At 51.9% G+C, this 27998-nt stretch overlaps 1 protein-coding gene across 1 annotated transcript; it reads right to left on the reverse strand.

Moving 5' to 3' along the window:
- Window positions 1-4994: 4994 nt before the first annotated feature.
- Window positions 4995-27896, reverse strand: AJUBA (ajuba LIM protein). The gene is made up of 9 exons (XM_038741061.1): window positions 27778-27896; window positions 27163-27695; window positions 13731-13832; window positions 9439-9506; window positions 9259-9321; window positions 8561-8691; window positions 8285-8336; window positions 7603-7671; window positions 4995-5642 (listed from the first exon to the last, which is right to left on the reverse strand). The coding sequence occupies exons 1-9, from the start codon at window positions 27894-27896 to the stop codon at window positions 5517-5519; spliced, it is 1263 nt and encodes a 420-aa protein (XP_038596989.1). The 3' UTR covers window positions 4995-5516.
- Window positions 27897-27998: the final 102 nt, after the last annotated feature.

A 27998-nucleotide genomic window follows, 5' to 3' on the forward strand; every position in this document is an offset into this window, starting at 1 on the left:
CACCCCCATTTTACAGATGAGGTAACTGAGGCCCAGAGAAGTGAAGTGACTTGCCCAAAGTCACACAGCCGATAAGTGGCGGAGCGGGGATTAGAACCCATGAACTCTGACTCCCAAGCCCGGGCTCTTTCCACTGAACCACACTGCTTCTCTGCTTCTCATTTTACCGATGAGGTAACTGGGGCACAGAGAAGCTAATTGACTTCCCAAAACTACACAGCAGACAAGTGGCGGAATCGGGATTAGAACTCGCAACCCTATACGCCAGACCACCACTCTCTCCACCTTCAGCATTTTTCAGGTTACATCCCATGTCATCCCCCGGGCCTGGAATGCCTTCCCTCTGCCCATCCGCCAAGCTAGCCCTCTTCCTCCCTTCAAGGCCCTACTGAGAGCTCACCTCCTCCAGGAGGCCTTCCCACACTCAGCCCCTTCCTTCTTCTCCCCCTCGTCCCCCTCTCCACCCCACCATCTTACCTCCTTCCCTTCCCCACAGCACCTGTATATATGTATATATGTTTGTACATATTTATTACTCTATTTATTTATTTTACCTGTACATATCTATTCTATTTATTTTATTTTGTTGGTGTGTTTGGTTTTGTTCTCTGTCTCCCCCTTTTAGACTGTGAGCCCACTGTTGGGTAGGGACTGTCTCTATATGTTGCCGATTTGTACTTCCCAAGCGCTTAGTACAGTGCTCTGCACACAGTAAGCGCTCAATAAATACGATTGATGATGATGATGATCTCCTCTGAGAGGCCTTTCCCGATTAAGCCCTCCCCTCTGCATCGTCTTAGCACTTGGATCTGTGACCTTTGGTCCCTTCAAGAGAAGCAGCGTGGCTTAGTGGAAAGAGCACGGGCTTGGGAGTCGGAGGTCATGAGTTCTAATCCCAACTCTGCCATCAGTCAGTTGTGTGACTTTGGGCAAATCACTTAACTTCTCTGTGCCTCAGTTCCCTCATCTGTAAAATAGGCATTAAGACTGTGAGCCCCAAGTGGGACAACCTGATTACCCTGTATCTCCCCCAGTGCTTAGAACAGTGTTTGGCACATAGTAAGCCCTTAACAAATGCCATCATTATTAATATTGCTACTATTCCTGCTATTAATATTGCTATTATTATCCCACCATCCGCCAAGCTAGCTCTCTTCCTCCCTTCCAGGCCCTACTGAGAGCTCACCACCTCCAGGAGGCCTTCCCAGACTGAGCCCCCTCCTTCCTCTCCCCCTCGTCTCCCTCTTCATCCCCCCGTCTTACCTCCTTCCCTTCCCCACAGCACTTGTATATATGTATATATGTACATATTTATTACTCTATTTATTTATTTTACTTGTACATATCTATTCTATTTATTTTATTTTGTTAATTTGTTCGGTTTTGTTCTCTGTCTCCCCCTTCTAGACTGTGAACCCACTGTTGGGTGGGGACTGTCTCTATATGTTGCCAACTTGTACTTCCCAAGCACTTAGTACAATGCTCTGCACACAGTAAGCGCTCAATAAATACGATTGATTGATTGATTATTGATATTCACCCCAACCCCACGGCACTTATGCACGTATCTTTAAATTATATATTGTTAATTATTTATTCATTTTAATGTCTGTCTCCCCCTCTAGACTGGAAGCTTGTTATGGGCACAGAACGTGTCTGCTAATTCGGCTGTACTGTACTCTCCCAAGTGCTTAGTGCAGTAAGTGCTTAATAAATACTATTGATTGATTGATTGGGCCGATACAATACAGCTGGTTGGCTGGAGTGGTTTGGAGAGGATTGACATGGTTACCGGCCCAAGATGAAAAGGGTTACTGGCCCAAGATGGACACAGTTCATTCATTCATTCATTCATTCAATCAATCGTATTTGTTGAGCGCTTACTGTGTGCAGAGCACTGTATTAAGCGCTTGGGAAGTCCAAGTTTGCAACATATAGAGCCGGTCCCTACCAAACAGCGGGCTCACAGTCTAGAAGGGGGAGACAGACAACAAAACAAAACATATAAACCAAATAAAATAAATAGAATATGTACAAGTAAAATAAATAAATAGAGTAATTGGCCCAGGATGGCTACAGTTCCTGGTCCCAGAATGGTCAGGTTTACTGGCCCTGGATGAACAGGCCCTGGATGAACGGAGAAGCAGCGTGGCTCAGTTGGAAAAAGCCTGGGCTTTGGAGTCAGAGGTCATGGGTTCAAATCCCAGCTCTGCCAATTACCAGCTGGGTGACTTTGGGCAAGTCACTTAACTTCTCTGGGCCTCAGTTACCTCATCTGTAAAATGGGGATGAAGACTGTGAGCCCCCCGTGGGACAACCTGATCACTTTGTAACTTCCCCAGCGCTTAGAACAGTGCTTTGCACATAGTAAGCGCTTAATAAATGCCATTAAAAAAAAAACAAACAAAAACAGGGTTACTGGCCCAGGGTGGACAGGATCACCAGCCTACTGTAGAAAGACTTACTGGTCCCGGGTGGGGAGTTATTGGCCCAGGGATCTGAAGGATGATCAGTGACTTCTCTGATCAATGACAAGATAAATCCACCGTCAGTGAAGCTTTCATTAGGTTGCAAGTCTTACAGGACAGGAGATCTGTGTCTTGTCCCAAATGTTTTGTGTAGGGCTTAACGCTCAGTAGATGTAGATAACTGCATACACTAAAAGCAGCGTGGCTCAGTGGAAAGAGCCCGAGGTCATGGGTTCGAATCCGAGCTCCGGCAATTGTCAGCCGTGTGACTTTGGGCAAGTCACTTCACTTCTCTGGGCCTCAGTTCCCTCATCTGTAAAATGGGGATTAAGACTGTGACCCCACCGTGGGACAACTTGATCACCCTGTAACCTCCCCAGCGCTTAGAACAGTGCTTTGTGCATAGTAAGCACTTAATAAATGCCATCATCATTATTATATACGCCTATATCTGTCTTTTATTTATTTATATGGGTGTCTGACTCCCCATCTAGACTGTGAGCTCATTGAGGGCAGGAATGTGTCTGTTGCTCTATTGTACTCTCCCAGGTGCTTAGTGCAGTGCTTTGCGCACAGTAAGTGCTCAATTTGTGATTGAATGAATGCCCATTAAATATAATTGATCCCTAATATTCATTCATTCATTCAATCATATTTATTGAGCGCTGTGTGCAGAGCACTGTACTAAGCACTAGTAGGTCCTCAAGAACTCTTTTGCACTGAAACTGTTCAGACCGCTTCCCTGTCCAAGGCCGCCCTTCTCCTTTTCCGCCTGTCATCATCAAGTTTACTAAGCGCTTGCTGCGTGCAGAGCACTGTACTAAGCCCTTGGAAGAGTGCAATAACATCCTCACATGTCTCTTGCCTGCCCCCCATCCTCTGCTTTATTGACTATGAGCCCTCATGTTTAGTTCTTTCCTGTATATTTTCCAGCATGGCCTAGTGGAAAGAGCATGGACCTAATCCTGGCTCCACCATTTGTCTGTTGTGTGACCCTGGGCAAGTCCCTTAACTTCTCCGCGCCTCAGTCACCTCATCTGTAAAATGGGGATGAAGACCGTGAGCCCTAAGAGGGGCAGGGACTATATCAGGTATAGTCCCCATTACCTTGCATCTACCCCAGTGCCTGTCACATTATAAGCGCTTAAAAAATACCAATCAACCGTGTTCTGCACCCGTCAGGCTCCAGGAGGAAAGGAGCTGGGGTCTCTATATGTTGCCGACTTGTACTTTCCAAGCGCTTAGTACAGCGCTCTGCACACAGCAAGCGCTCAATAAATACGATTGATTGATCTTGCCCAGAAATGCAGAGTGTGAGGAGTGTCCACTAAGGTTTCAGGAGGGAGCCTGGTGAGGGTACAACCGAAGGGCAAACCAGTCAGGAGAACAAAATGGGAGCCAGAGGGGTCGGGGGGTTGCAGAGTAGGTAACCACAAGGTAAAGAGGAGAACGATCAAGAGCTGTAGCAGGCTGGAACCCTGATTGCCGTGCCTTGAGCCGCGGGGGTCCCGCCGGAGGCTTCCTTGGATCCCAGACTTTTTCCATTTTTATTACTTTTTTTATTCACCTGTGAAACACATCTTTACCAAAAAAAAAAAAAAAAAGTGCATTTTCCTCCTCTGTCCTTCCTGCGGTCTCTGTGTGGGAGGAAGGCAGGGCGAGGGTGAGAAGGGGAGAAAAACGAAACGGGATTTTCCAAGCCTGATTCAAACCCTGGGCCTGCTCCTGAGGAGGCTGGTGGGGGACCTCTGCTTGACCCTGGCAGAGGTGAAGAAGGGCTCCTGACCCATGTGCAGAGAAGCAGGACTCCAAGCCCAGGCCCCCATCCTGCTCTCCCCCAGAGGTGTGCCCCAGAACCAAGCGGAGGCCAGGGAACCCTTCCAAGTATGGCATTTCTACCCGCCTATCACCCACATGTGAGAGCAGAGGTGTGGCCCCAAAGTCCCTCGTGTCTGGCTTTGGGGGCCCCCCCGGGCCGGGAGATGGGAGCAACCAGTGTAAGCTCGAGTCATAAATTAGAGGAGACGTGATGGAAGGAGGGGAGGGGAGGGAAACGGGGCTGGTTGCTGCCGGGGCAGGCAGGGTCCTGCCCCAGAGGGGCCTGTGTGGGGAGGGGCAGGCCTGGCGCTGAAGAGGGTCTGAGCTTGGGGCGGGGGGCTGCCCAGGCCTGGGTCGGGGGGCTCCATGGAGCTGGGGCGGCTGCTCCCATTATCTCCAAGGCCCGGAGCCGCTCGCCCGTTCAGGTCACGGCCCGGGTGTGGGGCCAGCGTGGATGCCCATCAGGTGGGTCGTCCCCGACCCGCCACGGCCGGTGCCATGGAGTCCCTGAGAAATGGGCAGCAGGGCAGGAAGTTGACCACCACTAAGGGACAGACCCAGGCTCCCTCTGTCCTTTTGTTAGTATGTTTGGTTTTGTTCTCTGTCTCCCCCTTTTAGACCGTGAGCCCACTGTTGGGTAGGGGCTGTCTCTAGATGTTGCCAACTTGTTCTTCCCAAGCGCTTAGTGCAGTGCTCTGCACACAGTAAGCGCTCAATAAATACAATTGATGATGGGAGGCAGGGAAACCCAGGTGGACTGGGGAGACGGTTTTCTCGGGAGGGGCCCAAGGGCTCTCTCTGCCCTGAAGTTCAGGCGGTAGTAGCCCTTCCTGGCCAGGACAAAGCAGCTCTGGGATGAGTGCGGGCAGAGTGATGCCCAAGCAAAGAAACTGGAGACTGGCAGAGTCCGCCACATTAGGGCCACGGGGCCTCCACTTTCTAAGGTGTTGAGGCCAAATGGGGCTTGCATTTTGTAAACCTCATCTGCAAGTCACAATGTGGCTCTGTGTGTGGGGTGGGTGTGTGTGTGTGTCCCTCCCACTGCTGCTGTCCACCCAGCAGCAGCGCTGGCTCTTGGCTCCAAGATCCTCAGCCATCGCGGCGATGCAAACCATCCCTCCGGGGCCAGAAAAGGTCCGTTGGTCCTCAGACTGGAGTGGGCCGGCGCCGGCCTCCTGGCTGCTCGCCCTCCCCCAGCGCCCGGGGGAAGGGTCCAGCGGGGACGGCTGTTCAGACATAGTTGGCGGGAGGCTGGTGGGAGCTGACCCGCTGCACGTGGCAGGAGTGGCACAGCAGGTGCCCGTCCAGAGGGAAGCAGCAACAGCCCTCCGCGTCGCTCAGCTGCATCCGGCAGTCCTGGAGGGGAGGAGGCCCGTTAGGGCCGCCCCCGGCCCCACCAGAACCCACCGACTTGCCCCCTTTATTCATCCCCCTTCCCAGCCCCACAGCATTTCTGCCCCATCTGCCATTTATTGACTTCTACTCACGTCCCTCTCCCCCGCTAGACTCTAATCTCGTTGTAGGCAGGGAATTTGTCTGTTACAGTGCTTTACCGTACTCTCCCAAGCACTTAGTACAGTGCTCTGCACACAGTAAGCACTCAATAAAAACGATTGAATGAATGAATGAATACCGTTGACCAAGAGAATTGAATTAGAGAAGCAGCGTGGCTCAGTGGAAAGAGCCCGGGCTTTGGAGTCGGAGGTCATGGGTTCAAAACCCGACTCTGCCGTCAGCTGTGTGACTTTGGGCAAGTCACTTAATAATAATAATGGCATTTATTAAGTGTTTACTATGTGCCAAGCACTGTTCTAAGCACTGCGGAGGTTATCAAGGTTGTCCCACGTGGGGCTCACAGTCTTCACCCCCCTTTTGCAGATGAGGGAACTGAGGCCCAGAGAAGTGAAGTGACTTGCCCAAAGTCACACAGCTGACAATTGGCAGGGCCGGGATTCAAACCCGTGACCTCTGACTCCAAAGCCCATGCTCTTTGTGCCTCAGTTCCCTCATCTGTAAAATGGGGATGAAAACTGTGACCCCCCCCCCCCCCCGTGGGACAACCTGTTCGCCTTGTAACCTCCCCAGCGCTTAGAACAGTGCTTGGCACATAATAAGAAATTAAATTCAATTATTGTTATTGTTATTATTATTATTATTATTATTATTATTGTTATTATTATTATTAAGGAGCGCACTTCCGGCCCTCCCACTGATGAACAGAAGGGGTCGCCAGAGGGATGGACCCAATGTAATGCCCCTAGGGTCCGCCAGGTGGCGGTGCTGTAACAGAAATGTAATAATAATAATAATAATAATGATAATGATGGTATTTGTTAAGCGCTTACTACGTGCCAAGCACTGTTCTAAGCGCTGAGCACTGTTCTAAACGCTGGACACTGTTCTAAGCCCTGGTAGGCAGAGGGCACCCCCTCTCCCCCGGAAGCTGGGGCCCTGAACCCCACTAAAAGGCTCCCAAAGGAGGGTCTTTGGGAAAGGACGGAAGGAGAGGGGTGTGAATCCTGTAGCACCATGGCCCAGTGTGTGACCTTGGCCAAGTCACTTCAATCAATCAATCAATCAATCAATCAATCATTCGTATTTATTGAGCGCTTACTGTGTGCAGAGCACTGTACTAAGCGCTTGGGAAGTACAAGCTGGCAACATAGAGAGACAGTCCCTGCCCAACAGTGGGCTCACAGTCTAGAAGGGGGAGACAGAGAACAAAACCAAACATACTAACAAAATAAAATAAATAGAACAGATTCTCTGCGCTTCAGATCCCTCATCTAGGAAACGGGGATGAAGACTGTGAGCCCCACGTGGGACCGGGACTGTGGCCAACCTGATTACCTTGTATCTACCTCAGTGCTCAGAATAGCGCCTGGTACTTACTAAGCGCTTAAATACCATTCAAAAAATAGTGGAAAGAGCACAGGCTTGGGAGTCAGAGGACTGGGGTTCTAATTCCAGCTGTGCCACGCACCTGCTGGGTGACCATGGGCAAGTCACTTAACTTCTCTGTGCCTCAGTCACCCCATCTATAAAACGGGAATTAAATTCATTCATTCATTCATTCGTATTTCCTACTCCCTCCTACTCAGAGTGTGAGCCCCACATGGGACGGGGACTGTGTCCACACCAATTAACTTGTATCTTCCCCAGCTCTCAGAGGAGTGTTAAGCACATAGTAAGCGCTTAACGAGAACCATCCTCAGAAGGCCTTCCTATCCCTGCCTGGGATCTGTGGTTGGAGCACGGCCCTCTGCCCTGCTCTGTGACATCCCGCTCCCTCCACGCCTCATCCCTGCACACTCACCTCACAGTGGTAACATTCGAAGTGATAATCCCGGTCCATGGATATCACCCTCACGATCTCCTCACAGCCCTGAAACACGGGGGTCCCGGGAGAGGGCTCTGTCACCACACGGTACTCTCCCCGCTCCCACCGGGAGACCCCAACTCTGACAGCCCCGGGAGGTCCCAGATGCCACTTGGAATATTCCTGAGCCCTTTCCCGTCTCCCGGCGCTTTTGGGAGGGCAACGGCAGCCTCTTCCCCCAGGGCAGGAGGGGCAAACCTGAGGGTGGCAATTGAGCAGGAGGCGGGGGAACAGAGCTATCCACCCCGGGCCTCGTGTCTCATAAGCTCTCCGGTCTCTGGTTGCCTGTCCTGCCCCTCTGTATTGATCAGGCCATCCATCAATCGTATTTATTGAGCGCTTACTGTGTGCAGAGAACACTAAAGGCCCTGGGGCCTTTAGCTGGGGAACAAGTGGGGAAGGGGGAGGCCCGGCTGGGTGTCATCCCCCCTCCGCCCCTGGTACCAGGCAGCCCGAAGTGGAGAAAAGGAGGGGTTGACGAGGGGTTGGACGGACACTGGCACAACCTAAAGAGTCACTCCAGGCACCGGTGCGAATGAGAGGCTACTGTTCCTCCGCAGGCATGGACAGGCCGGGCCCACCCCCACCCCACGCCCGGCGGGAGCCCAGTCCCACTGACCTCTGAGGGGAGGATGGGCTGGCCACAAGCAGCACATTTCGGGGCGTAATTTCTGGAAAGGAAAGGGCAAGGAGTGAGAGGGGCAGGGGAGGGGGACAAGGCTTCCCCTTCACCTGTGCAGCCCCGGCCCCTCCCTGCTCGGCCCTTCAATCATTCACTCAATCAATAGTTATTGAGCAGGTATTGTCTGTGTCCCCGCCTGGCCACCCCACCCCACCGGGCCCCTTCCCCTCGCCCCGCCGGCCCCCGGCCCCCATCTTTCCCCTCAGTTCTCACTTATGGTAGTCCGTGACACAGTACACCTGGTTGGAGAAGTCCACGGTGAAGGGGATGCCGTCCAGGCACTTGTTGCAGACGATGCAGCGGAAGCAGCCGGGGTGATACGACTTGCCCATGGCCTGCAGGATCTGCCCCAGCCGGCAGCGAGACCCCACCACACACAGACACACACAGACACATACACACACACACACACCCCGTCAGTGCCAGGCACAAACCACCCTCCCCCCCAGCCCAGCATCCCCAGACCCTACACCCCAACCTGCTCCCCGCTCTGGGCCCGGCTCCCAGGCCTCATTCATTCATTCAGTCGTATTTATTGAGCGCTTACTGTGTGCAGAGCACTGGACTAAGCGCTTGGGAAGTCCAAGTCGGCAACATAGAGAGACGGTCCCTACCCAACAACGGGCTCACAGTCTAGAAGGGGGAGACGGATGACCAAACAAAACACGTGGACAGGTGTCAAGTCGTCAGAATAAACAGAAGTAAAGCTGGGTGCACATCATTAACAAAATAAACAGAATAGTAAATATGTACCAGTAAAATAGAGTAATAAATCTGTACAAACATATATACAAGTGCAGTGGGGAGGGGAAGGAGGTGGGGGGGGGGGGATGGGGAGGAGGAGAGGAAAAAGGGGCTCCCCACAGGTGGGCCCAGAGACGGGGCGGGAGGCAGAAGAGGGGCCCGCTCACCTTTTCCAGGATCAGGTGACCACAGACGCAGCATTTCTCGGCCGCTTCCTGGAACCCTGAAAACTGGAGGAAAGAGGAGAGGAAGTAGAGGAGGGCACCGAGCCAGGGTGGCCGGGACTCCGGGATCGGGGGCAAAGACCCTGGTCCAGGGGAGGGGGCTCGGGGCTAGAGCTGACTCACCAGGTAATCTTCCTCACAGTACACGGAGCCGTTGACACTGTAGAAGGCTTTGCAGCGCAGGGTCCGTCCTGGAGGCCACAGAGAACAAGAGGGGAGGGGTTGGGGGGACACCTAAAGGGGGCTTGGTGGGGGCAGGCATCATCAATCGTATTTATTGAGCGCTTACTATGTGCAGAGCACTGTACTCCCTCCCCTCTGCTTCGTGGTCACCTCCTAATCTTCCCTTCTCTGGACCCCCACACCGATTCCTGGCCTGCCATCCCCCGAGCTGCCCTCTCCCTTGCAGCTCTTAGTAATAATTAGAGTATTTATTAAGCGCTTACTACGCGCGAAGCACTGTTCTAAGCAGTGAGGCAGGTACATGGTAATCAGGTTGGACACAATCCCTGTCCCACTTTTAATCCCCCCAGTGTCTCCTCCGGCCATTTCTCCACCTCCTCAACCCCCCAGTCCCTGCCCATGTGCTTTAAAGCCTCCTCCTGTTCTGGTCTAGCCAACAATCGCTCGGGGCGTTTCCTCCCCGTCCCGGGACGGGAAGCTATGGGAGGGTTCTGGAGCCAGGACTCCTTTGAGCCCAATGCCAGGTCATACTAATAATAGTCATCATCATCATCAATCGTATTTACTGAGCGCTTACTGTGTGCAGAGCACTGTACTAAGCGCTTGGGAAGTCCAAGTTGGCAACATCTAGAGACAGTCCCTACCCAACAGTGGGCTCACAGTCTAAAAGGGGGGGTAGTCATGATGAGGATGCTATTTGTTAAGCTCCTACTATGTGTCGAGCACTGTTCTAAGCGCTGGGGGTAGATACAGGCTAACCGGGTTGGAAACGGTCCCTGTCCCACCTAAGATTCTCAGTCTTTATCCCCATTTTCCAGACGAGGGAACTGCGGCCCAGAGAAGTGAAATCATCATCATCATCATCAATCGTATTTATCGAGCGCTTACTGTGTGCAGAGCACTGGACTAAGCGCTTGGGAAGTACAAATTGGCAACATATAGAGACAGTCCCTACCCAACAGTGGGCTCGCAGTCTAAAAGGGAGAGACAAAACCAAACATACTAACAAGATAAAATAAATAGAATAGATATGTACAAGCAAAATAAATAAATAAATAGTAATAAATCTGTACAAACATATATATAGGTGCTGTGGGGAAGGGAAGGAGGTAAGATGGGGGGGATGGAGAGGGGGGCGAGGGGGAGAGGAAGGAATGACTTGCCCAAGGTCACACAGCAGACAAGTGGTGGAGCCGGGATTAGAACCCAGGTCCTTAGGACTTCCAGGCCCGGGGTCTAGCCACTAGACCACGCTGCTTCCCAGGTCTTCGTCGACTGCCTGGGGCACAGCTCGGACACTCATTCATTCAATCATATTGATTAATAATAATAATAATAATAATGTCATTTATTAAGCGCTTACTATGTGCAAAGCCCTGTTCTAAGCACTGGGGAGGTTACAAGATGATTAGGTTGTCCCACGGGGGGCTCCCAGTCTTAATCCCCATTTTACAGATGAGGTAACTGAGGCCCAGAGAAGTGAAGTGACTTGCCCAAAGTCACACAGCTGACAAGTGGCGGAGTGGAGCGCTTACTGTGTGCAGAGCACTGGACTAAGCGCTTGGGAAGTCCAAGTCGGCAACATATAGATGCGGTCCCTACCCAATAACGGGCTCACAGTCTAGAAGGGGGAGACGGAGAACAAAACAAAACATGGAGACAGGCGTCAAAACCGACAGAACAAACAGAATTAAAGCTAGATGAGCCCAGTTCCAGGAGCCCAGAGAAGGAGGGAAGGGAGGGGAGCACAGCAATCCTCCCTCCTCCCCAACCAGCTGCAGGAGCGTCCAGGAGCTGCAATGGGGAGGCGGCAAGGGTCGGGGGAGCTTAAAGGCACTCAGCGGCTGAGAAGTCAGTGGCGGGAAGAGAAGCTAGCTCTCTTCCTCCCTTCAAGGCCCTACTGAGAGCTCACCTCCTCCAGAAGGCCTTCCCAGACTGAGCCCCCTTCTTCCTCTCCCCCTCTTCCCCCTCTCCATCCCCTCTGCCTTATCTCCTTCCCCTCCCCACAGCACCTGTATATATGTTTGTACGTATTTATTACTCTACTTTATTTGTACATATTTATTCTATTTATTTTAGTTTGTTAATGTATTTTGTTTTGTTCTCTGTCTCCCCCTCCTAGACTGTGAGCCCACTGTTGGGTAGGGACCGTCTCTATATGTTGCCAACTTGGACTTCCCAAGCACTTAGTACAGTGCTCTGCACACAGTAAGCGCTCAATAAATTTGATTGAATGAATTCCCTTCAAGGCCCTACTGAGAGCTCACCTCCTCCAGGAGGCCTTCCCAGACTGAGCCCCTTCCTTCTTCTCTCCCTTGTCCCCCTCTCCATCCCCCGCATCTTACTGCCTACCCTTCCCCACAGCACCTGTATATATGTAATATGTTTGTACAGATTTATTACTCTATTTATTTATTTATTTATTTTACTTGTACATATCTATTCTATTTTATTTTGTTAGTATGTTTGGTTTTGTTCTCTGTCTCCCCCTTTTAGACTGTGAGTCCACTATTGGGTAGGGACTGTCTCTATATGTTGCCAACTTGTACTTCCCAAGCGCTTAGTACAGTGCTCTGCACACAGTAAGTGCTCAATAAATACGATTGATTGATGATGAATGAATGAATGAATGAATGAATGGCGGGGCTGGGTGGCCCCCTGCCCCACAGAGCTTCTTTCCAGCTGCACCCCCACTTCTCCAGTGGGAGATAGGGCGACTGAAACACCAGAGAGGGGGATGGATGGTGATGGGGAGGGAATCAGAGGCAGGAGAAAGGAAAAGAGGCAGAGAGAGCGGAGGATAGGCAGAAGCAGTAAGGGGACACGCTCAGGAAAGAGCCCCCTCCCCACTTCCCCACTGCAGAAGCAGCATGGCCTAGTGGATAGAGCCCGGGAGGAGTCAGAAGGACGTGGGTTCTCATCCCGGCTCCACCACTCGTCTGCTGTGTGACCCCGGGCAAGTCACTTCACTTCTCTGCGCTTCAGTTCCCCCATCTGTAAAATGGGGATTAAGACTGTGAGCCCCACGGGGGACAGGGACTGGGTCCAACCTGATTACTTTTTATCTACCCCAGCCCTTATAACAGCGCCTGACACATACTAAGCGCTTAACAATACCATTAGTTCTCTCCTTCGCCCCTCCCGGCCAAGATGGATACTTGTGAGACTCCGGAGAGCGGAGAGGAGAGGAGTTTAAAGGCTCCGTGAGTGAATGGGAATCAGTGGAGGGCGTGAGATGGGAGAGGCCGAGGGTGGTGAACGCCGGACCACTGGGAGCCCCAGCCCGGGCTGGGCTCCCAAGCAGGCAGCGGGCATTCCTGCGGCGTGATGTCATCCCCTTGGCATGGCCCAGTGGCCCGCGCTCCAGCTAGGCAGCTGAACTCTGACCAGCCAAGAGAAAACCCCTCTCCGGGCTCCCCACTCCCTTCCACCCACCACCCCGGCCCCTCCTTTCCCACATTCCTGTCTTTCACCGTCTCCCCAGGCAACTCCACTGCCCGACCAAACCCCTCCTCGAACCAGCCTGCTGCCAAGGGCCCCCGGCCGGCCCCGGGGAGGCAGAGACAGCGAGGGACGGAGGAGAGCGGATGGACGGATTGAGGGATAGATGGAGGGAAGATGGGTGGACGGATGGAGAGGAGATAGGCGGATGGAGGGAGAGAGGGAGGCGAGCAGAGTGGACGGATGGGGGGACGGAGAGAAGACGGACGGATGAAGGGAGAGAAGGCAAGTGGAGGAACAGAGGCAGGCGAGAACAGCGGACGGATGGGTGGAATGAGAGAAGACGGATGGAGAGAGGGAAAGAAGACAGGTCGGGGAGGGAGGGGAGACCAGGCGGATGGAAAGACCCAGGGAGGGAGAGAAGATGGATGGAAGAGGGAAGGGGAGAAGACAGACAGAGGGAGGGAGGCCACAAGAGCAGAAAGATGGGCAGGTGGCCAGAGGGAGAGAAGACGGACGGAGAAGGGACGAAGGCGAGGAGAAGGGGTGGAGAAAGGTCCGGCAGGAGGGAGAAGAGGATGAGCAGACAGAGGTGGGGAAAGGGAGGAAAGACAAGCAGAGAAGGAGAACTGGAGGCAGGGGTCGGGGGTGAGGAGTCCGGGACGGGTGTTCGATAAACATCAAGTGGAACAATGAGCGCGTGAGCCCCGCTCTAGCAGCCGCTCGCCCCCTGTATTCCCCCGCCCCTGGGGCCTGCCCCCTCCCACCCCTCGGCCGGGGGTGACACTCACCACAGGAGCAGCAGACGAAGCACTGGGTGTGGTAGAGGCTATCCAGGGCCTGGCAGGCGTTACTCTGCCCATAGATGCCCTTGTTGCACTTGATACAGGTGCCTGGGTGGGAGAGGGGGAAGAATAACAATGAATCATGATTTGGGCATTTGTTAGGCACTTACTCTATGCCAGGCACCGTACTAAGCGCCGGGGTGGATACAAGCACATTGGATTGGATACAGTCCCCGTCCCACTCGGGGCTCACTGTCTCGATCCCCATTTTACAGAGGGAACTGAGGCACGGAGAAGTGACTTCCCCAAGGTCACCCGGCAGGCAAGTGGATTGGAACCCATGACCTTCTGACTCCTAGACATGTGCTCTAGCCACTAGGCCCACTCGGCACTTTCTGTGAAGATGGCCCATCCTCTGGGGCCCGTGTCCGTACCCCTTCCGACCATGCACCCGGGTGGGGCGGGGGGCACGAGGAGAAGCCTGAGGTGACCTGGCTTAGGGGCCGGAGCAGGAGGAGGCCAGGCCCAGCCAGCCCTTCCCTTCCGTCCCCCGTGGCACGCTCCCGCCCGAGAAGAGTCCTGCGTGTCGAGGCCCGTCCCGGCCCGCGCCCAGGGTTTGGGGGCCCGCGTGCGGCAGCTGGAGCAGCCGATGGGCCCGGGCCTGCCCTGCCTCCGCCCTGCAGGAGTTGGGTGAGGCTGCCCCCAGGGAGCAGGGGAGGGCGGGGAGACCGTGGGGTGACGGTGGGTGGGTGGGTGGGAACAGGGCAGGGGGACCGACAGGAAGCCCCCCAGGGAAGGGCTCTGGTCCTAAGGGAGGGGCAGAACCCTCACTCCAGGGAAGAGAGTGCTTGCACCGGGATGCCACCGGGATGGGGGGGTGCCTAGCAGAGCAGAAGCCTGTCTCCTGGCACACCCCTCTCCCCATTCCCTGGCAGCCTTGGAAACCCCGGTAAGACGGAGGGGGCAACAGAGACGGAGACGCACCCACATATGGTGAGACTCAGAGGCAGAGCCAAAGCCAGAGAGAGACAACGTGCAGAGAGGACCGATGGATCACGAGGCCGATCATCCTGGAACCCGGGGTCCAGCTCCGATCCCCATCTCCTCCTCTCCAGCATTCTGGGGCGAACCCCGCCTCTCGCCTGCCCAGTTCTACTCACTCCCCCTCGGGATATGAATGAAAAAGAACCAAGCCTCCTGCCCCACAACTCCCTCCACCAAAAGAAAAGCCCTCCCCCACAAAATCTGGGCCGTCTTGGCCAATTCCGCCTGCGAACCTGCTAGCCCACCCCCCCAGTTCGACGGCTCCCAAACCCCCTTTAACCGAGACCCCTAAATTCGTCCATGAGGTTTTGCGTTCAAATCCGGCCACTTCTCCCTCCTGTGGCAGAGTCAGAACCAGTGGTTCGCTCCCAAAGCTCCCCCAGTAATAATAACCACTGATAAGCGCTTACTATGTGCTGAGCACTGTTCTAAGCACTGGGGTCTGTCTCCCCCTTCTAGACTGTGAGTCCCTTGTTGGGTAGGGGCCATCTCTCTATGTTGCCGACTTGTCCTTCCCAAGCGTTTAGTACAGTGCTCTGCACACAGGATGCGCTCAATAAATACGACTGAATGAATGAATGAATGAATGGGGTAGATATAAGGTAATCGGTGGCAAGCACTGTTCTAAGCGCTGGGGCAGATATAAGGTAATCGGCTCTCACGTGGGGCTCTCAGTCTTGGTCCCCATTTTATGTAGGAGGTAACTGAGGCACAGAGAAGTAAAGTGACTCCGGATCCAGTAACCCCCGGGGGCGGAGGGGTCAGTCTGATTCCTCGGCCTTACTTCCTAAACATCACATTCCTTGTGAACACACATTCCTTGTGTTCCCCCCAGCGCTTAGAACAGTGCTTTGCACATAGTAAGCGCTTAACAAATACCAACATTATTATCACAAATCGGGGACCCTTGGGAGAGCCTGCCTCTTTTCATCCATCTGGCTTCGCCCCACGCAGACGAAGGACAGATTTCAAATACTCGCCTAGCTGCCCGGACACGTCGTCCCGCTCCCCCCGGCCTCCCTTTCATTTTTTTTTTTTTGAACAGGCAAGGGAGGAAGGCAGGGCCTTTCTGGATCCGTTTTCAAAAACTGAAAGAGAAAATCGATTCCACCAATCCCTGGCCGCAGTCTAAGCTGAAGGGTGTTTCTGGGCCCGTTGCTATCTGATCCAAAGGGGTCACTCAGGTGAGCCACAGAAAGATATCTCCAAAGCCCGCACCGCTCCGGATGAAGAAAGCAAAGGTCTATTTATGTTGCCAAGCCAGGTGGAAAAAAGCTTCTTCCGTGCTCTATTTTAATTGCCCGCTTCCTAATGAGCTCCAAGACGTTGGCTGGGGACTGGAACGTATTTATCGTATTTATCGGCCTTTCTGTGGCCGTTGGAGCCCGGGGCTGGGGGGGGTTGGTGGAGGTGTTGGGCCGGCCTGTGGAAATCTGGGCCGTGGGACCCTCACCTTAGGGCCTGGGGCAGGGTGGGACCCCCCACACCCCGGCCCTCGACCTCCCGGGACTACGAGTCCCAACGAACCCCACATCTGTGTCCCGTTTGGATGTGGCCAGGTGTTGGGGGGGTGGTGACCCCTCACCCTGGGCTTCCAGGCTGTCCATCCCCTCGCCCCTTCCTACCTCACCTCCCTTCTCTCCTTCTCCAGCCCAGCCCGCACCCTCAGCTCCTCTGCCGCTAATCTCCTCACCGTGCCTCGTTCTTGCCTGTCATCATCATCATCATCAATCGTATTTATTGAGCGCTTACTGTGTGCAGAGCACTGTACTAAGCGCTTGGGAAGTACAAGTTGGCAACATAAATTGGCTGTCCCGCCATTGACCTCCGGCCCACGTCATCCCCGGGGCCTGGAATGCCCCCAATCCCTCTGCCCATCCGCCAAGCTCGCTCTCTTCCTCCCTTCAAGGCCCTACTGAGAGCTCACCTCCTCCAGGAGGCCTTCCCAGACTGAGCCCCTTCCTTCCTCTCCCCCTCGCCCCCCTCTCCATCCCCCCCATCTTACCTCCTTCCCTTCCCCACAGCACCTGTATATATGTATATATGTTTGTACACATTTATTACTCTATTTATTTATCTTACTTGTACATATCTATTCTATTTATTTTATTTTGTTAGTATGTTTGGTTTTGTTCTCTGTCTCCCCCTTCTAGACTGTGAGCCCACTGTTGGGTAGGGACTGTCTCTATATGTTGCCACCTTGGACTTCCCAAGCGCTTAGTACAGTGCTCTGCACACAGTAAGCGCTCAATAAATACGATTGATTGATTGATTGATTGATTGGTGGAGGGAGTCCCTACGGATCCTGGACCCCGGCCCTACAGTCCTGGAATCAGTAGCCTGTGAGAGAAGGGAGGGAGAAGGAATAGAAATGAGGCGGGGGGAGGGGAGGGAGAAGGGCTAGAAATGAGGCGGGGGGACGGGGGACGGGAGGGCGAGAGAAATGACAACCTTCAGGGGAGCACTCATCCATTTTTTAAATTGAAAAATGCCTGAGAAGAGACTGCATGTGGGCACACACAAATCAGATGCAAATTACGTGCAAATCCAAACGAGCTATAAAAAGCCACCCCACCTGGATGTGACCCTTATTGTGGCATCTTTTCCCCTAAATTCCGGCCTGGGACAGGAGAGGAAGGCTGGGGGGGGGGGGGGGGGGGCAGAGAAGAAAGCTGAACTTTTGGGGACCTGTGGGAGCCCGGTGGCGAGTGCGGGGCACCCGGAGAAGCAGCGTGGCTTAGTGGAAAGAGCCCGGGCTCAGGAGTCAGAGGACGTGGGTTCTAATTCCGGCTCCGCCACTTGTCTGCTGTGTGACCTTGGGCAAGGCTCTTCACTTCTCTGTGCCTCAGTCACCACCTCTGTAAAATGGGGATTAAGGCTGTGAGCCCCACGTCGGACAACCCGATTAGCTTGTATCCACCCCAGCGCTTAGAACAGTGCTTGGCACATAGTGAGCGCTTAACAAATAGCATCATTATTATGGTTCTGATCGCTGCCCCTGGGGATCTGGTGCCTCCCATCCTCCAGAGGGTAGAGGGACACACAATGGGGGACCGGGATGGACACACGGCTCCGAAGAAGGCCGGAGCTGCTGACCCCCGTCCCCTCGCATGCCGGCCGAGCCCTCCACTCCTCCACCCCACGCCACTTAGCTGTGTGACTCTGGGCAAGTCACTTCACTTCTCTGTGCCTCAGTTCCCTCAAAAACCACATCTCCTCCAAAAGGTCTTCCCCGACAAAGCTCTCATTTCCCTTGCCTACCCTCACATGTGCGTCACCTAAGCACTTCACTTCTCTGTGCCTCAGTTACCTCATCTGTAAAATGGGGATTATGACTGTGATCCCCCCAAGGGACAACCCGATCACCTTGTAACCTTCCCAGCGCTTAGAACAGTGCTTTGCACACAGTAAGCGCTTAACAAATGCCATAATCATCATCATCATCTGTAAAATGGGGATGGAGACCGTGAGCCCCAACCTGATGACCTTGTGTCGCCCCCAGCGCTTAGAACAGTGCTTGGCCCACAGTAAGCGCCTGACTGATGCCATCATCATCGAGATGCTGATCACCCCCCACCCCACCTCTGTTTCCTCGACGGGCGGTGCAGCGTGTGCGGAGGGCGCCCCTCCCTGCGGGCACCTGGAGCGGGCCAGGCCGGGCAGGAATCAGCACGTAGGCCGGGCCCCCCTCTTCCCTCCAAGCATTCCCCAAATTCCTGCGGGAGGAGCCGGGCTGGGCCTGGAACGCGGGAGCTGCATGGGCACGGGCGGGCATCTTGTCCACCGGGGACCAGGGGGGTCGGAGTTGGTGAGGGGGGAGAGAGGGTCCCCCCCTTTGCTTCAGCTCCCCCTCCCTTCTCGCTCCTTTTTATCTTCCCCTCTACAGCACTTACGTATATATCTATAATTCTACTGACGCCTATTTACTTGTTTCGATGTGTATCTATAAGTCTATTGATTTCTATTAATGCCTGTTTCCTCATTTTGATGCGTATCTATAGTTCTACGGATGCCTCTTTACTCACCTCAACTCGCTCCCTTTTATCTTCCCCTCTACAGCACTTACGTATATATCTATAATTCTACCGATGCCTATTTACTTGTTTCGATGTGTATCTATAAGTCTATTGATTTCTATTAATGCCTGTTTCCTCATTTTGATGCGCATCTATAGTTCTACTGATGCCTCTTTACTCACCTCAGCTCGCTCCCTTTTATCTTCCCCTCTACAGCACTTACGTATATATCTATAATTCTACTGACGCCTATTTACTTGTTTCGACGTGTATTCATTCATTCAATTGGATTTACTGAGCGCTTACTGTGTGCAGAGCACTGTACTAAGCGCTTGGGAAGTACAAGTCTATTGATTTCTATTAATGCCTGTTTCCTCATTTTGATGCGTATCTATAGTTCTACTGATGCTTCTTTACTCACCTCAACTCGCTCCCTTTTATCTTCCCCTCTACAGCACTTACGTATATATCTATAATTCTACTGACGCCTATTTACTTGTTTCGATGTGTATCTATAAGTCTATTGATTTCTATTAATGCCTGTTTCCTCATTTTGATGCGTATCTATAGTTCTACGGATGCCTCTTTACTCACCTCAACTCGCTCCCTTTTATCTTCCCCTCTACAGCACTTACGTATATATCTATAATTCTACCGACGCCTATTTACTTGTTTCGATGTGTATCTATAAGTCTATTGATTTCTATTAATGCCTGTTTCCTCATTTTGATGCGCATCTATAGTTCTACTGATGCCTCTTTACTCACCTCAACTCGCTCCCCTTTATCTTCCCCTCTACAGCACTTACGTATATATCTATAATTCTACTGACGCCTATTTACTTGTTTCGATGTGTATTCATTCATTCATTCAATTGTATTTATTGAGCGCTTACTGTGTGCAGAGCACTGTACTAAGCGCTTGGGAAGTACAAGTCTATTGATTTCTATTAATGCCTGTTTCCTCATTTTGATGCGTATCTATAGTTCTACTGATGCTTCTTTACTCACCTCAACTCGCTCCCTTTTATCTTCCCCTCTACAGCACTTACGTATATATCTATAATTCTACCGACGCCTATTTACTTGTTTCGATGTGTATCTATAAGTCTATTGATTTCTATTAATGCCTGTTTCCTCATTTTGATGCGTATCTATAGTTCTACTGATGCCTCTTTACTCACCTCAGCTCGCTCCCTTTTATCTTCCCCTCTACAGCACTTACGTATATATCTATAATTCTACTGACGCCTATTTACTTGTTTCGACGTGTATTCATTCATTCATTCATTCAATTGTATTTACTGAGCGCTTACTGTGTGCAGAGCACTGTACTAAGCGCTTGGGAAGTACAAGTCTATTGATTTCTATTAATGCCTGTTTCCTCATTTTGATGCGCATCTATAGTTCTACTGATGCCTCTTTACTCACCTCAGCTCGCTCCCTTTTATCTTCCCCTCTACAGCACTTACGTATATATCTATAAATCTACTGACGCCTATTTACTTGTTTCGACGTGTATTCATTCATTCATTCATTCAATTGTATTTACTGAGCGCTTACTGTGTGCAGAGCACTGTACTAAGCGCTTGGGAAGTACAAGTCTATTGATTTCTATTAATGCCTGTTTCCTCATTTTGATGCGCATCTATAGTTCTACTGATGCCTCTTTACTCACCTCAACTCGCTCCCTTTTATCTTCCCCTCTACAGCACTTACGTATATATCTATAAGTCTACCGACGCCTACTTACTTGTTTCAATGTGTATCTATAAGTCTACTGATTTGTATTAATGCCTGTTTCCTCATTTTGATGCATATCTATAGTTCTACTGATGCCTCTTTACTCACCTCAACTCGCTACCTTTTATAACAATAATAATAATAATTGACATTTGTTAAGCGCTTACTATGTGCAAAGCACTGTTCTAAGTGCTGGGGTGGATACAGGGTGATCAGGTTGTCCCACGTGGGGCTCACAGCCTTAATCCCCATTTTACAGATGAGGGAACTGAGGCCCAGAGAAATTAAGTGACTTGCCCAAGATCACACAGCAGACATGTGGCGGTATCCTCCCCTCTACAGCACTTACATATATATCTATAATTCTACTGATGCCTATTTACTTGTTTCGATGTGTATCTATAAGTCTACTGATTTCTATTAACGACTGTTTCCTCATTTTGATGCGTATCTATAGTTCTACTGATGCCTCTTTACTCATTTTGATGTGTATATCTCTATATTTCCCCCTCTCCATCTTACCTCCTTCCCTTCCCCACAGCACCTGCATATATGTATATATGTTTGTACATATTTATTACTCTATATTTATTTATTCATTTTACTTGTACATATCTATTCTACTTATTTTATTTCGTTAATATGTTTGGTTTTGTTCTCTGTCTCCCCCTTCTAGACTGTGAGCCCACTGTTGGGTAGGGACTGTCTCTCTATGTTGCCAACTTGGACTTCCCAAGCGCTTAGTACAGTGCTCTGCACACAGTAAGCGCTCAATAAATACGATTGATTGACTGATTATAGTTCTCCTGATTTCTATTGATGTCTGCTTGTTTTGATGTGTATCTCCAATTCTACTTATTTCTATTGACGCCCGTTTACTTGTTTTGATGTGTATATATCTATAATTGGCAGGGCTACTTCTTGGTGACCAATTTTGTTAATGTTTTGTTTTGTTGTCTGTCTCCCCCTTCTAGACTGTGAGGCCGTTGTTGGGTAGGGACCGGCTCTATATGTTGCCGACTTGTACTTCCCAAGCGCTTAGTACAGTGCTCTGCACACAGTAAGCGCTCAAGAAATACGATTGAAATAATGAATGAATGATGCCTCTACTCGTTTTGATATGTGTATATCTATAATTCTATTGATACCTCTTTACTTGTTTTGATGTGCATATAGCTATAATTCTATTGATTTCTATTGATGTCTGCTTACTCGTTTTGATGTGTATCTATAATTCTACTGATATCTACTGATGCCTGTTTACTTGTTTTGACGTGTATATATCTATAATTCTATTGATGCCTGTTTACTCGTTTTGATGTGTTTATAGCGATAATTCTATTGATACCTCTTTACTCGTTTTGAGGTGCATATATCGATAATTCTATTGATTTCTTTTGACGCCTGCTCACTTGTTTTGATGTGTACCTATAATTCTACTGATTTCTACTGACGCCCATTTACTTGTTTTGATGTGTACATATAACTACACTTCTGTTGATTTCTATTGACGCCTGTTCACTCGTTTTGATGTGTATCTATAATCCTATTGATTTCTACTGATGCCTGTTCACTCGTTTTGATGTGTATCTATAATCCTACTGATTTCTACTGATGCCTGCTTACTCGTTTTGATGTGTATCTAGAATTCTATTGATACCTCTTTACTCATTTTGAGGTGCATATATCTATAATTCTATTGATTTCTTTTGACGCCTGCTCACTTGTTTTGATGTGTATCTATAATTCTACTGATTTCTATTGACGCCCATTTACTTGTTTTGATGCGTACATATAACTACACTTCTGTTGATTTCTATTGACGCCTGTTCACTCGTTTTGATGTGTATCTATAATCGTATTGATTTCTACCGATGCCTGTTTACTCGTTTTGATGTGTATCTCTAATTCTATTGATTTCTACTGATGCCTGTTTACTCGTTTTGATGTGTATCTATAATTCTATTGATTTCTATTGATGCCTGTTTACTCGTTTTGATGTGTATCTATATTTCTACTGATTTCTATTGATGCCTGTTTACTTGTTTTGATGTGTATCTATAATTCTATTGATTTCTACTGATGCCTGTTTACTCATTTTGATGTGCATCTATAATTCTATTGATTTCTATTGATGCCTGTTTACTCGTTTTGATGTGTATCTATATTTCTACTGATTTCTATTGACACCCGTTTACCGGTTTCAATGGCTGTCTCCCCCGCCACAGAGTGTAAGGTCGGTGTGGGCAGGGACTGTCTCTATTGTTGAATAATAATGATGGCATTTCGTTAAGCGCTTACTATGTGCCAAGCCCTGTTCTAAGCGCCCAGGGTGGAGGGGGGGATACAAGGTCATCAGGTTGTCCCACACGGAGCTCACTGGCTCCATCCCTGTGAAGAGAAGCACAGTGGCTCAGTGGAAAGAGCCCGGGCTTTGGAGTCAGAGGTCATGGGTTCAAATCCCGCCTCAGCCAATTGTCAGCTGTGTGACTTTGGGCGAGTCACTTCACTTCTCCGGGCCTCAGTTCCCTCATCTGTAAAATGGGGATGAAGACTGTGAGCCCCCCGTGGGACCACCTGATCACCGTGTATCCTCCCCAGCGCTTAGAACAGTGCTTAGCGCATAGTAAGCGTTTAACAAATGCCATCGTTATTCTTATTTGCACATAGTAAGCATTTAATAACTGCCATCATTATTATTATTTGCACATAGTAAGCGTTTAATAACTGCCATCATTATTAGTATTCTTATCCCGGCACTCCCCCAGCGCTTAGTCCAGTGCTCTGCACACAGTGAGCGCTCAAGCTAGCTCTCTTCCCCCCTTCCGAGCCCTACTGAGAGCTCACCTCCTCCAGGAGGCCTTCCCACACTGAGCCCCCTCCTTCCTCTCCCCCTCCCCATCCCCTCCGCCTTACCTCCTTCCCCTCCCCACAGCACCTGTATAGATGTATATATGTTTGTACAGATTTATTACCCTATTTATTTTACTTGTACATATTTATTCTATTTATTTTATTGTGTTAATATGTTTTGTTTTGTTGTCTGTCTCCCCCTTCTAGACTGTGAGTCCGCTGTTGGGTAGGGACCGTCTCTAGATGTTGGCAACTTGTCCTTCCCAAGGGCTTAGTCCAGTGCTCTGCACACAGTAAGCGCTCAAGAAGTAAGGTTGAATGAATGAACTTGTCCTTCCCAAGCGCTTAGTCCAGTGCTCTGCACACAGTAAGCGCTCAAGAAATACGACTGAATGAATGAACTTGTCCTTCCCAGGCGCTTAGTCCAGTGCTCTGCACACAGTAAGCGCTCAAGAAATACGACTGAACGAATGAACTTGCCCTTCCCAAGCACTTAATAATAATAACAATAATGATGATGGTGGCATTTATTAAGTGCTCACTATGTGCAAAGCACTGTTCTAAGCGATGGGAAGGTTACAAGGCGATCAGGTTGTCCCATGTGGGGCTCACAACCTTAATCCCCATTTTCCAGATGAGGTAACTGAGGCCCGGAGAAGTGAAGTGACTTCCCCGAAGTCACACGGCTAACTAGTGGCAAAGACTGGATTTGAACCCACGACCTCTGATGCCAAAGCCCGGGCTCTTTTCACTGAGCCACACTGCTTAGTCCAGTGCTCTGCACATGGTAAGTGCTCAATAAATACGATTGAATGAATGAAATGATGATGATGGCATTTGTTAAGCGCTTACTATGTGCAAAGTACTGTTCTAAGCGCTGGGGAGGATACAAGGTGATCAGGATGTCCCATGTGGGACATCCCCATTTTCCAGATGAGGTAACTGAGGCCCAGAGAAGTGAAGTGACTTGCCCAAAGTCACCCAGCTGACAAGTGGCGGAGCCGGGATTTGAACTTATGACCTCTGACTCCAAAGCCCGGGCTCTTTCCACTGAGCCACGCTGCTTAGTCCAGTGCTCCGCACATGGTAAGCGCTCAATAAATACGATCGACTGAATGAATTTGAACCCACGACCTCTGACTCCAAAGCCAGGGCCCTTTCCACTGAGCCACGCTGCTTAGCCCAGTGCTCCGCACACGGTAAGCGCTCAATAAATACGATTGATTGAATGAATGAATGAAAGGAATACGATCGACTGAGTGATGGAATGAGTGAGGGCCAGGGTTCCCGGGTCAATAAATACAACTGAATGAATCAATTTGAACCCATGACCTCTGACTCCAAAGCCCGGGCTTTTCCCACTGAGCCACACTGCTTAGTCCAGTGCTCCGCACACGGTAAGCGCTCAATAAATACGACTGAATGAACAAACTAGTGGCAGAGCCAGGATTTGAGCCCATGACCTCTGATTCCAAAGCCAGGGCTCTTTCCACCGAGCCACGCTGCTCGGTCCAGTGCTCTGCACACAGTAAGCGCTCAATAAATACGATTGAATGAATGAACTAGTGGCAGAACCCACGACCTCCAACTCCAAAGCCCGGGCTCTTTCCACCGAGCCACGCTGCTCGGTCCAGTGCTCCGCACATGGTAAGCGCTCAATAAATGCGACAATGAATGAATTTGAACCCACGACCTCCGACTCCAAAGCCAGGGCTCTTTCCACCGAGCCACGCTGCTCAGTCCAGTGCTCGGCACACGGTAAGCGCTCAATAAATATGACTGAATGAATGAATTTGAACCCACGACTTCCGACTCCAAAGCCAGGGCTCTTTCCACCGAGCCACGCTGCTCGGCCCAGTGCTCGGCACACAGTAAGTGCTCAATAAATATGATTTAATGAATGAATCTGAACCCACGACCTCTGACTCCAAAGCCTGGGCTCTTTCCACGGAGCCACGCTGCTCGGTCCAGTGCTCGGCACACGGTAAGTGCTCAATAAATACGATTGAATGAATGAACTAGAGGCAAAACCCACGACCTCCGACACCAAAGTCAGGGCTCTTTCCACCGGGCCACGCTGCTCGGTCCAGTGCTCCGCACACGGTAAGCGCTCAATAAATACGACCGAATGAATGAATCTGAACCCACGACCCCCGACTCCAAAGCCAGGGCTCTTTCCACCGAGCCACGCTGCTCAGTCCAAAGCGCTCAATAAATACGACTGAGTGAATGAACTAGTGGCAGAACCCACGACCTCCGACACCAAAGTCAGGGCTCTTTCCACCGGGCCACGCTGCTCGGTCCAGTGCTCGGCACACGGTAAGCGCTCAATAAATACGACTGAATGAATGAATCTGAACCCACGACCACTGACTCCAAAGCCAGGGCTCTTTCCACCAAGCCACGCAGCTCAGTCCAGTGCTCAGCACGCGGTAAGCGCTCAATAAATACAATTCAATGAATGAACTAGAGGCAAAACCCACGACCTCTGACTCCTAAGCCAGGGCCCTTTCCACCGAGCCACGCTGCTCAGTCCAGTGCTCGGCACACGGTAAGCGCTCAATAAATACGACTGAATGAATGAATCTGAACCCCCGACCTCCGACTCCAAAGCCAGGGCTCTTTCCACCGAGCCACGCTGCTCAGTCCAAAGTGCTCAATAAATACGATTGAATGAATGAACTAGAGGCAAAACCCACGACCTCCGACTCCTAAGCCAGGGCCCTTTCCACCGAGCCACGCTGCTCAGTCCAGTGCTCGGCACACGGTAAGCGCTCAATAAAAATACGATTGAATGAATGAACTAGAGGCAAAACCCACGACCTCCGACTCCAAAGCCCGGGCTCTTTCCACCGAGCCACGCTGCTCGGTCCAAAGCGCTCAATAAATACGATTGAGTGAATGAACTAGTGGCAGAACCCACGACCTCCGACTCCAAAGCCAGGGCCCTTTCCACCGAGCCACGCCGCTCAGTCCAGTGCTCGGCACACGGTAAGCGCTCAATAAATACGACTGAATGAATGAATCTGAACCCACGACCTCTGACTCCAAAGCCAGGGCTCTTCCCACTGAGCCACGCCGCTCAGTCCAGTGCTCAGCACGTGGTAAGTGCTCAATAAATACAATTCAATGAATGAACTAGAGGCAAAACCCACGACCTCTGACTCCTAAACCAGGGCCCTTTCCACCGAGCCACGCCGCTCGGTCCAGTGCTCGGCACACGGTAAGCGCTCAATAAATACGACTGAATGAATGAATCTGAACCCACGACCTCCGACTCCAAAGCCAGGGCTCTTTCCACCGAGCCACGCTGCTCGGTCCAAAGCGCTCAATAAATACGACTGAGTGAATGAACTAGTGGCAGAACCCACGACCTCTGACTCCAAAGCCAGGGCCCTTTCCACTGAGCCACGCTGCTCAGTCCAGTGCCCCGCACACGGTAAGCGCTCAATAAATACGACCGAATGAATGAATCTGAACCCACGACCTCCGACTCCAAAGCCAGGGCTCTTTCCACCAAGCCACACTGCTCGGTCCAGTGCTCGGCACATGGTAAGCGCTCACTAAATACGATTGATTGAGTGATGAATGGAATACGATCAGGTGATGGAATGAGTGCGGGCCGGGGTTCCGGGGGGTCCCTCCCCCACCGGGTCCTGAGGCCGAATATAATAATAATAATAATAAAAAAATGTTGGCATTTGTTAAGCGCTTACTATGTGCAAAGCACTGTTGTAAGCGCTGGTGGGGGGGGGGGGGGGTTACAAGAATCCCGCTGCTCACCGAAGTAGTCCTCCTTGGGCTCGTGGTCCCTGGGCCGGGCCCGGGGGGCGTCGTCGGGGTCGGTGGCCTTGGGGGGGTCGGTGGCCTTGGGGGTGGGTCCGGCGGGGGGCATCATGGGGGGCATCGGGGGCATCAGGGGCAGCAGCAGGGCGTCCAGCTCGTCGGGGCCCGGGGCCCGGGGGTGGCAGTGGCCGTAGCCGGTGACCGAGTGGCGTCCGGGCAGGGCGGCCCCCCTCGGCCCCCCGGGCCCCCCGTGCCCCCCGGCTCCGTGCCCGTGCCCGTGCCCGGCCAGCCCCGCGGGGCCGCCCAGGGCCGGTGGGTAGGAGTGGCGGCTGTCCTGGGCACCGAGCCGGCCGAGGGTGGGCACGGGCCCGGGCACGGGGGGCCCGGGGCTGGCAGGCCGCTGGTCGTAGCCCAGGCTGATGCCGCTGGTGCGGTTGCTGCAGCCCCCGGCCCCCGCGGTGCCCCCCGCGGTGCCCCCCGCGGTGCCCCCGGGCCCGTCGAGCAGCAGCAGCAGCAGGCTGGCACGGGGGCTGGGCTCCGGAGGGTCCGGGGGGTCGGGGGGCACCGGGGGGTCCGGGGCCGGCTCCGGCCGGGCGGGGGCACCGGGGGCACCGGGGGCGGCTTGGGGAGCGGGGGGGAGCGCCTTTCCGCCGCCCCAGCTTGGCGCTGCCCGAGTCGGACAGCTTCAGCTTCTCCAGCAGCCGGCTGGCGCGCTCCCCCAGCCGCTCCATGCCCGCGGGCACCGGGGGCACGGGGGGGGGCACGGGGGCTGTAGCGGACGCCCCCCACTCCCCTCCCCTCCCCCCTGTGGGGTCACGGGGGCTGTAGCGGAC

The sequence above is a fragment of the Tachyglossus aculeatus genome (genome assembly GCF_015852505.1).
Source record: "Tachyglossus aculeatus isolate mTacAcu1 chromosome 12 unlocalized genomic scaffold, mTacAcu1.pri SUPER_6_unloc_1, whole genome shotgun sequence".
Lineage (NCBI taxonomy): Eukaryota > Metazoa > Chordata > Mammalia > Monotremata > Tachyglossidae > Tachyglossus > Tachyglossus aculeatus.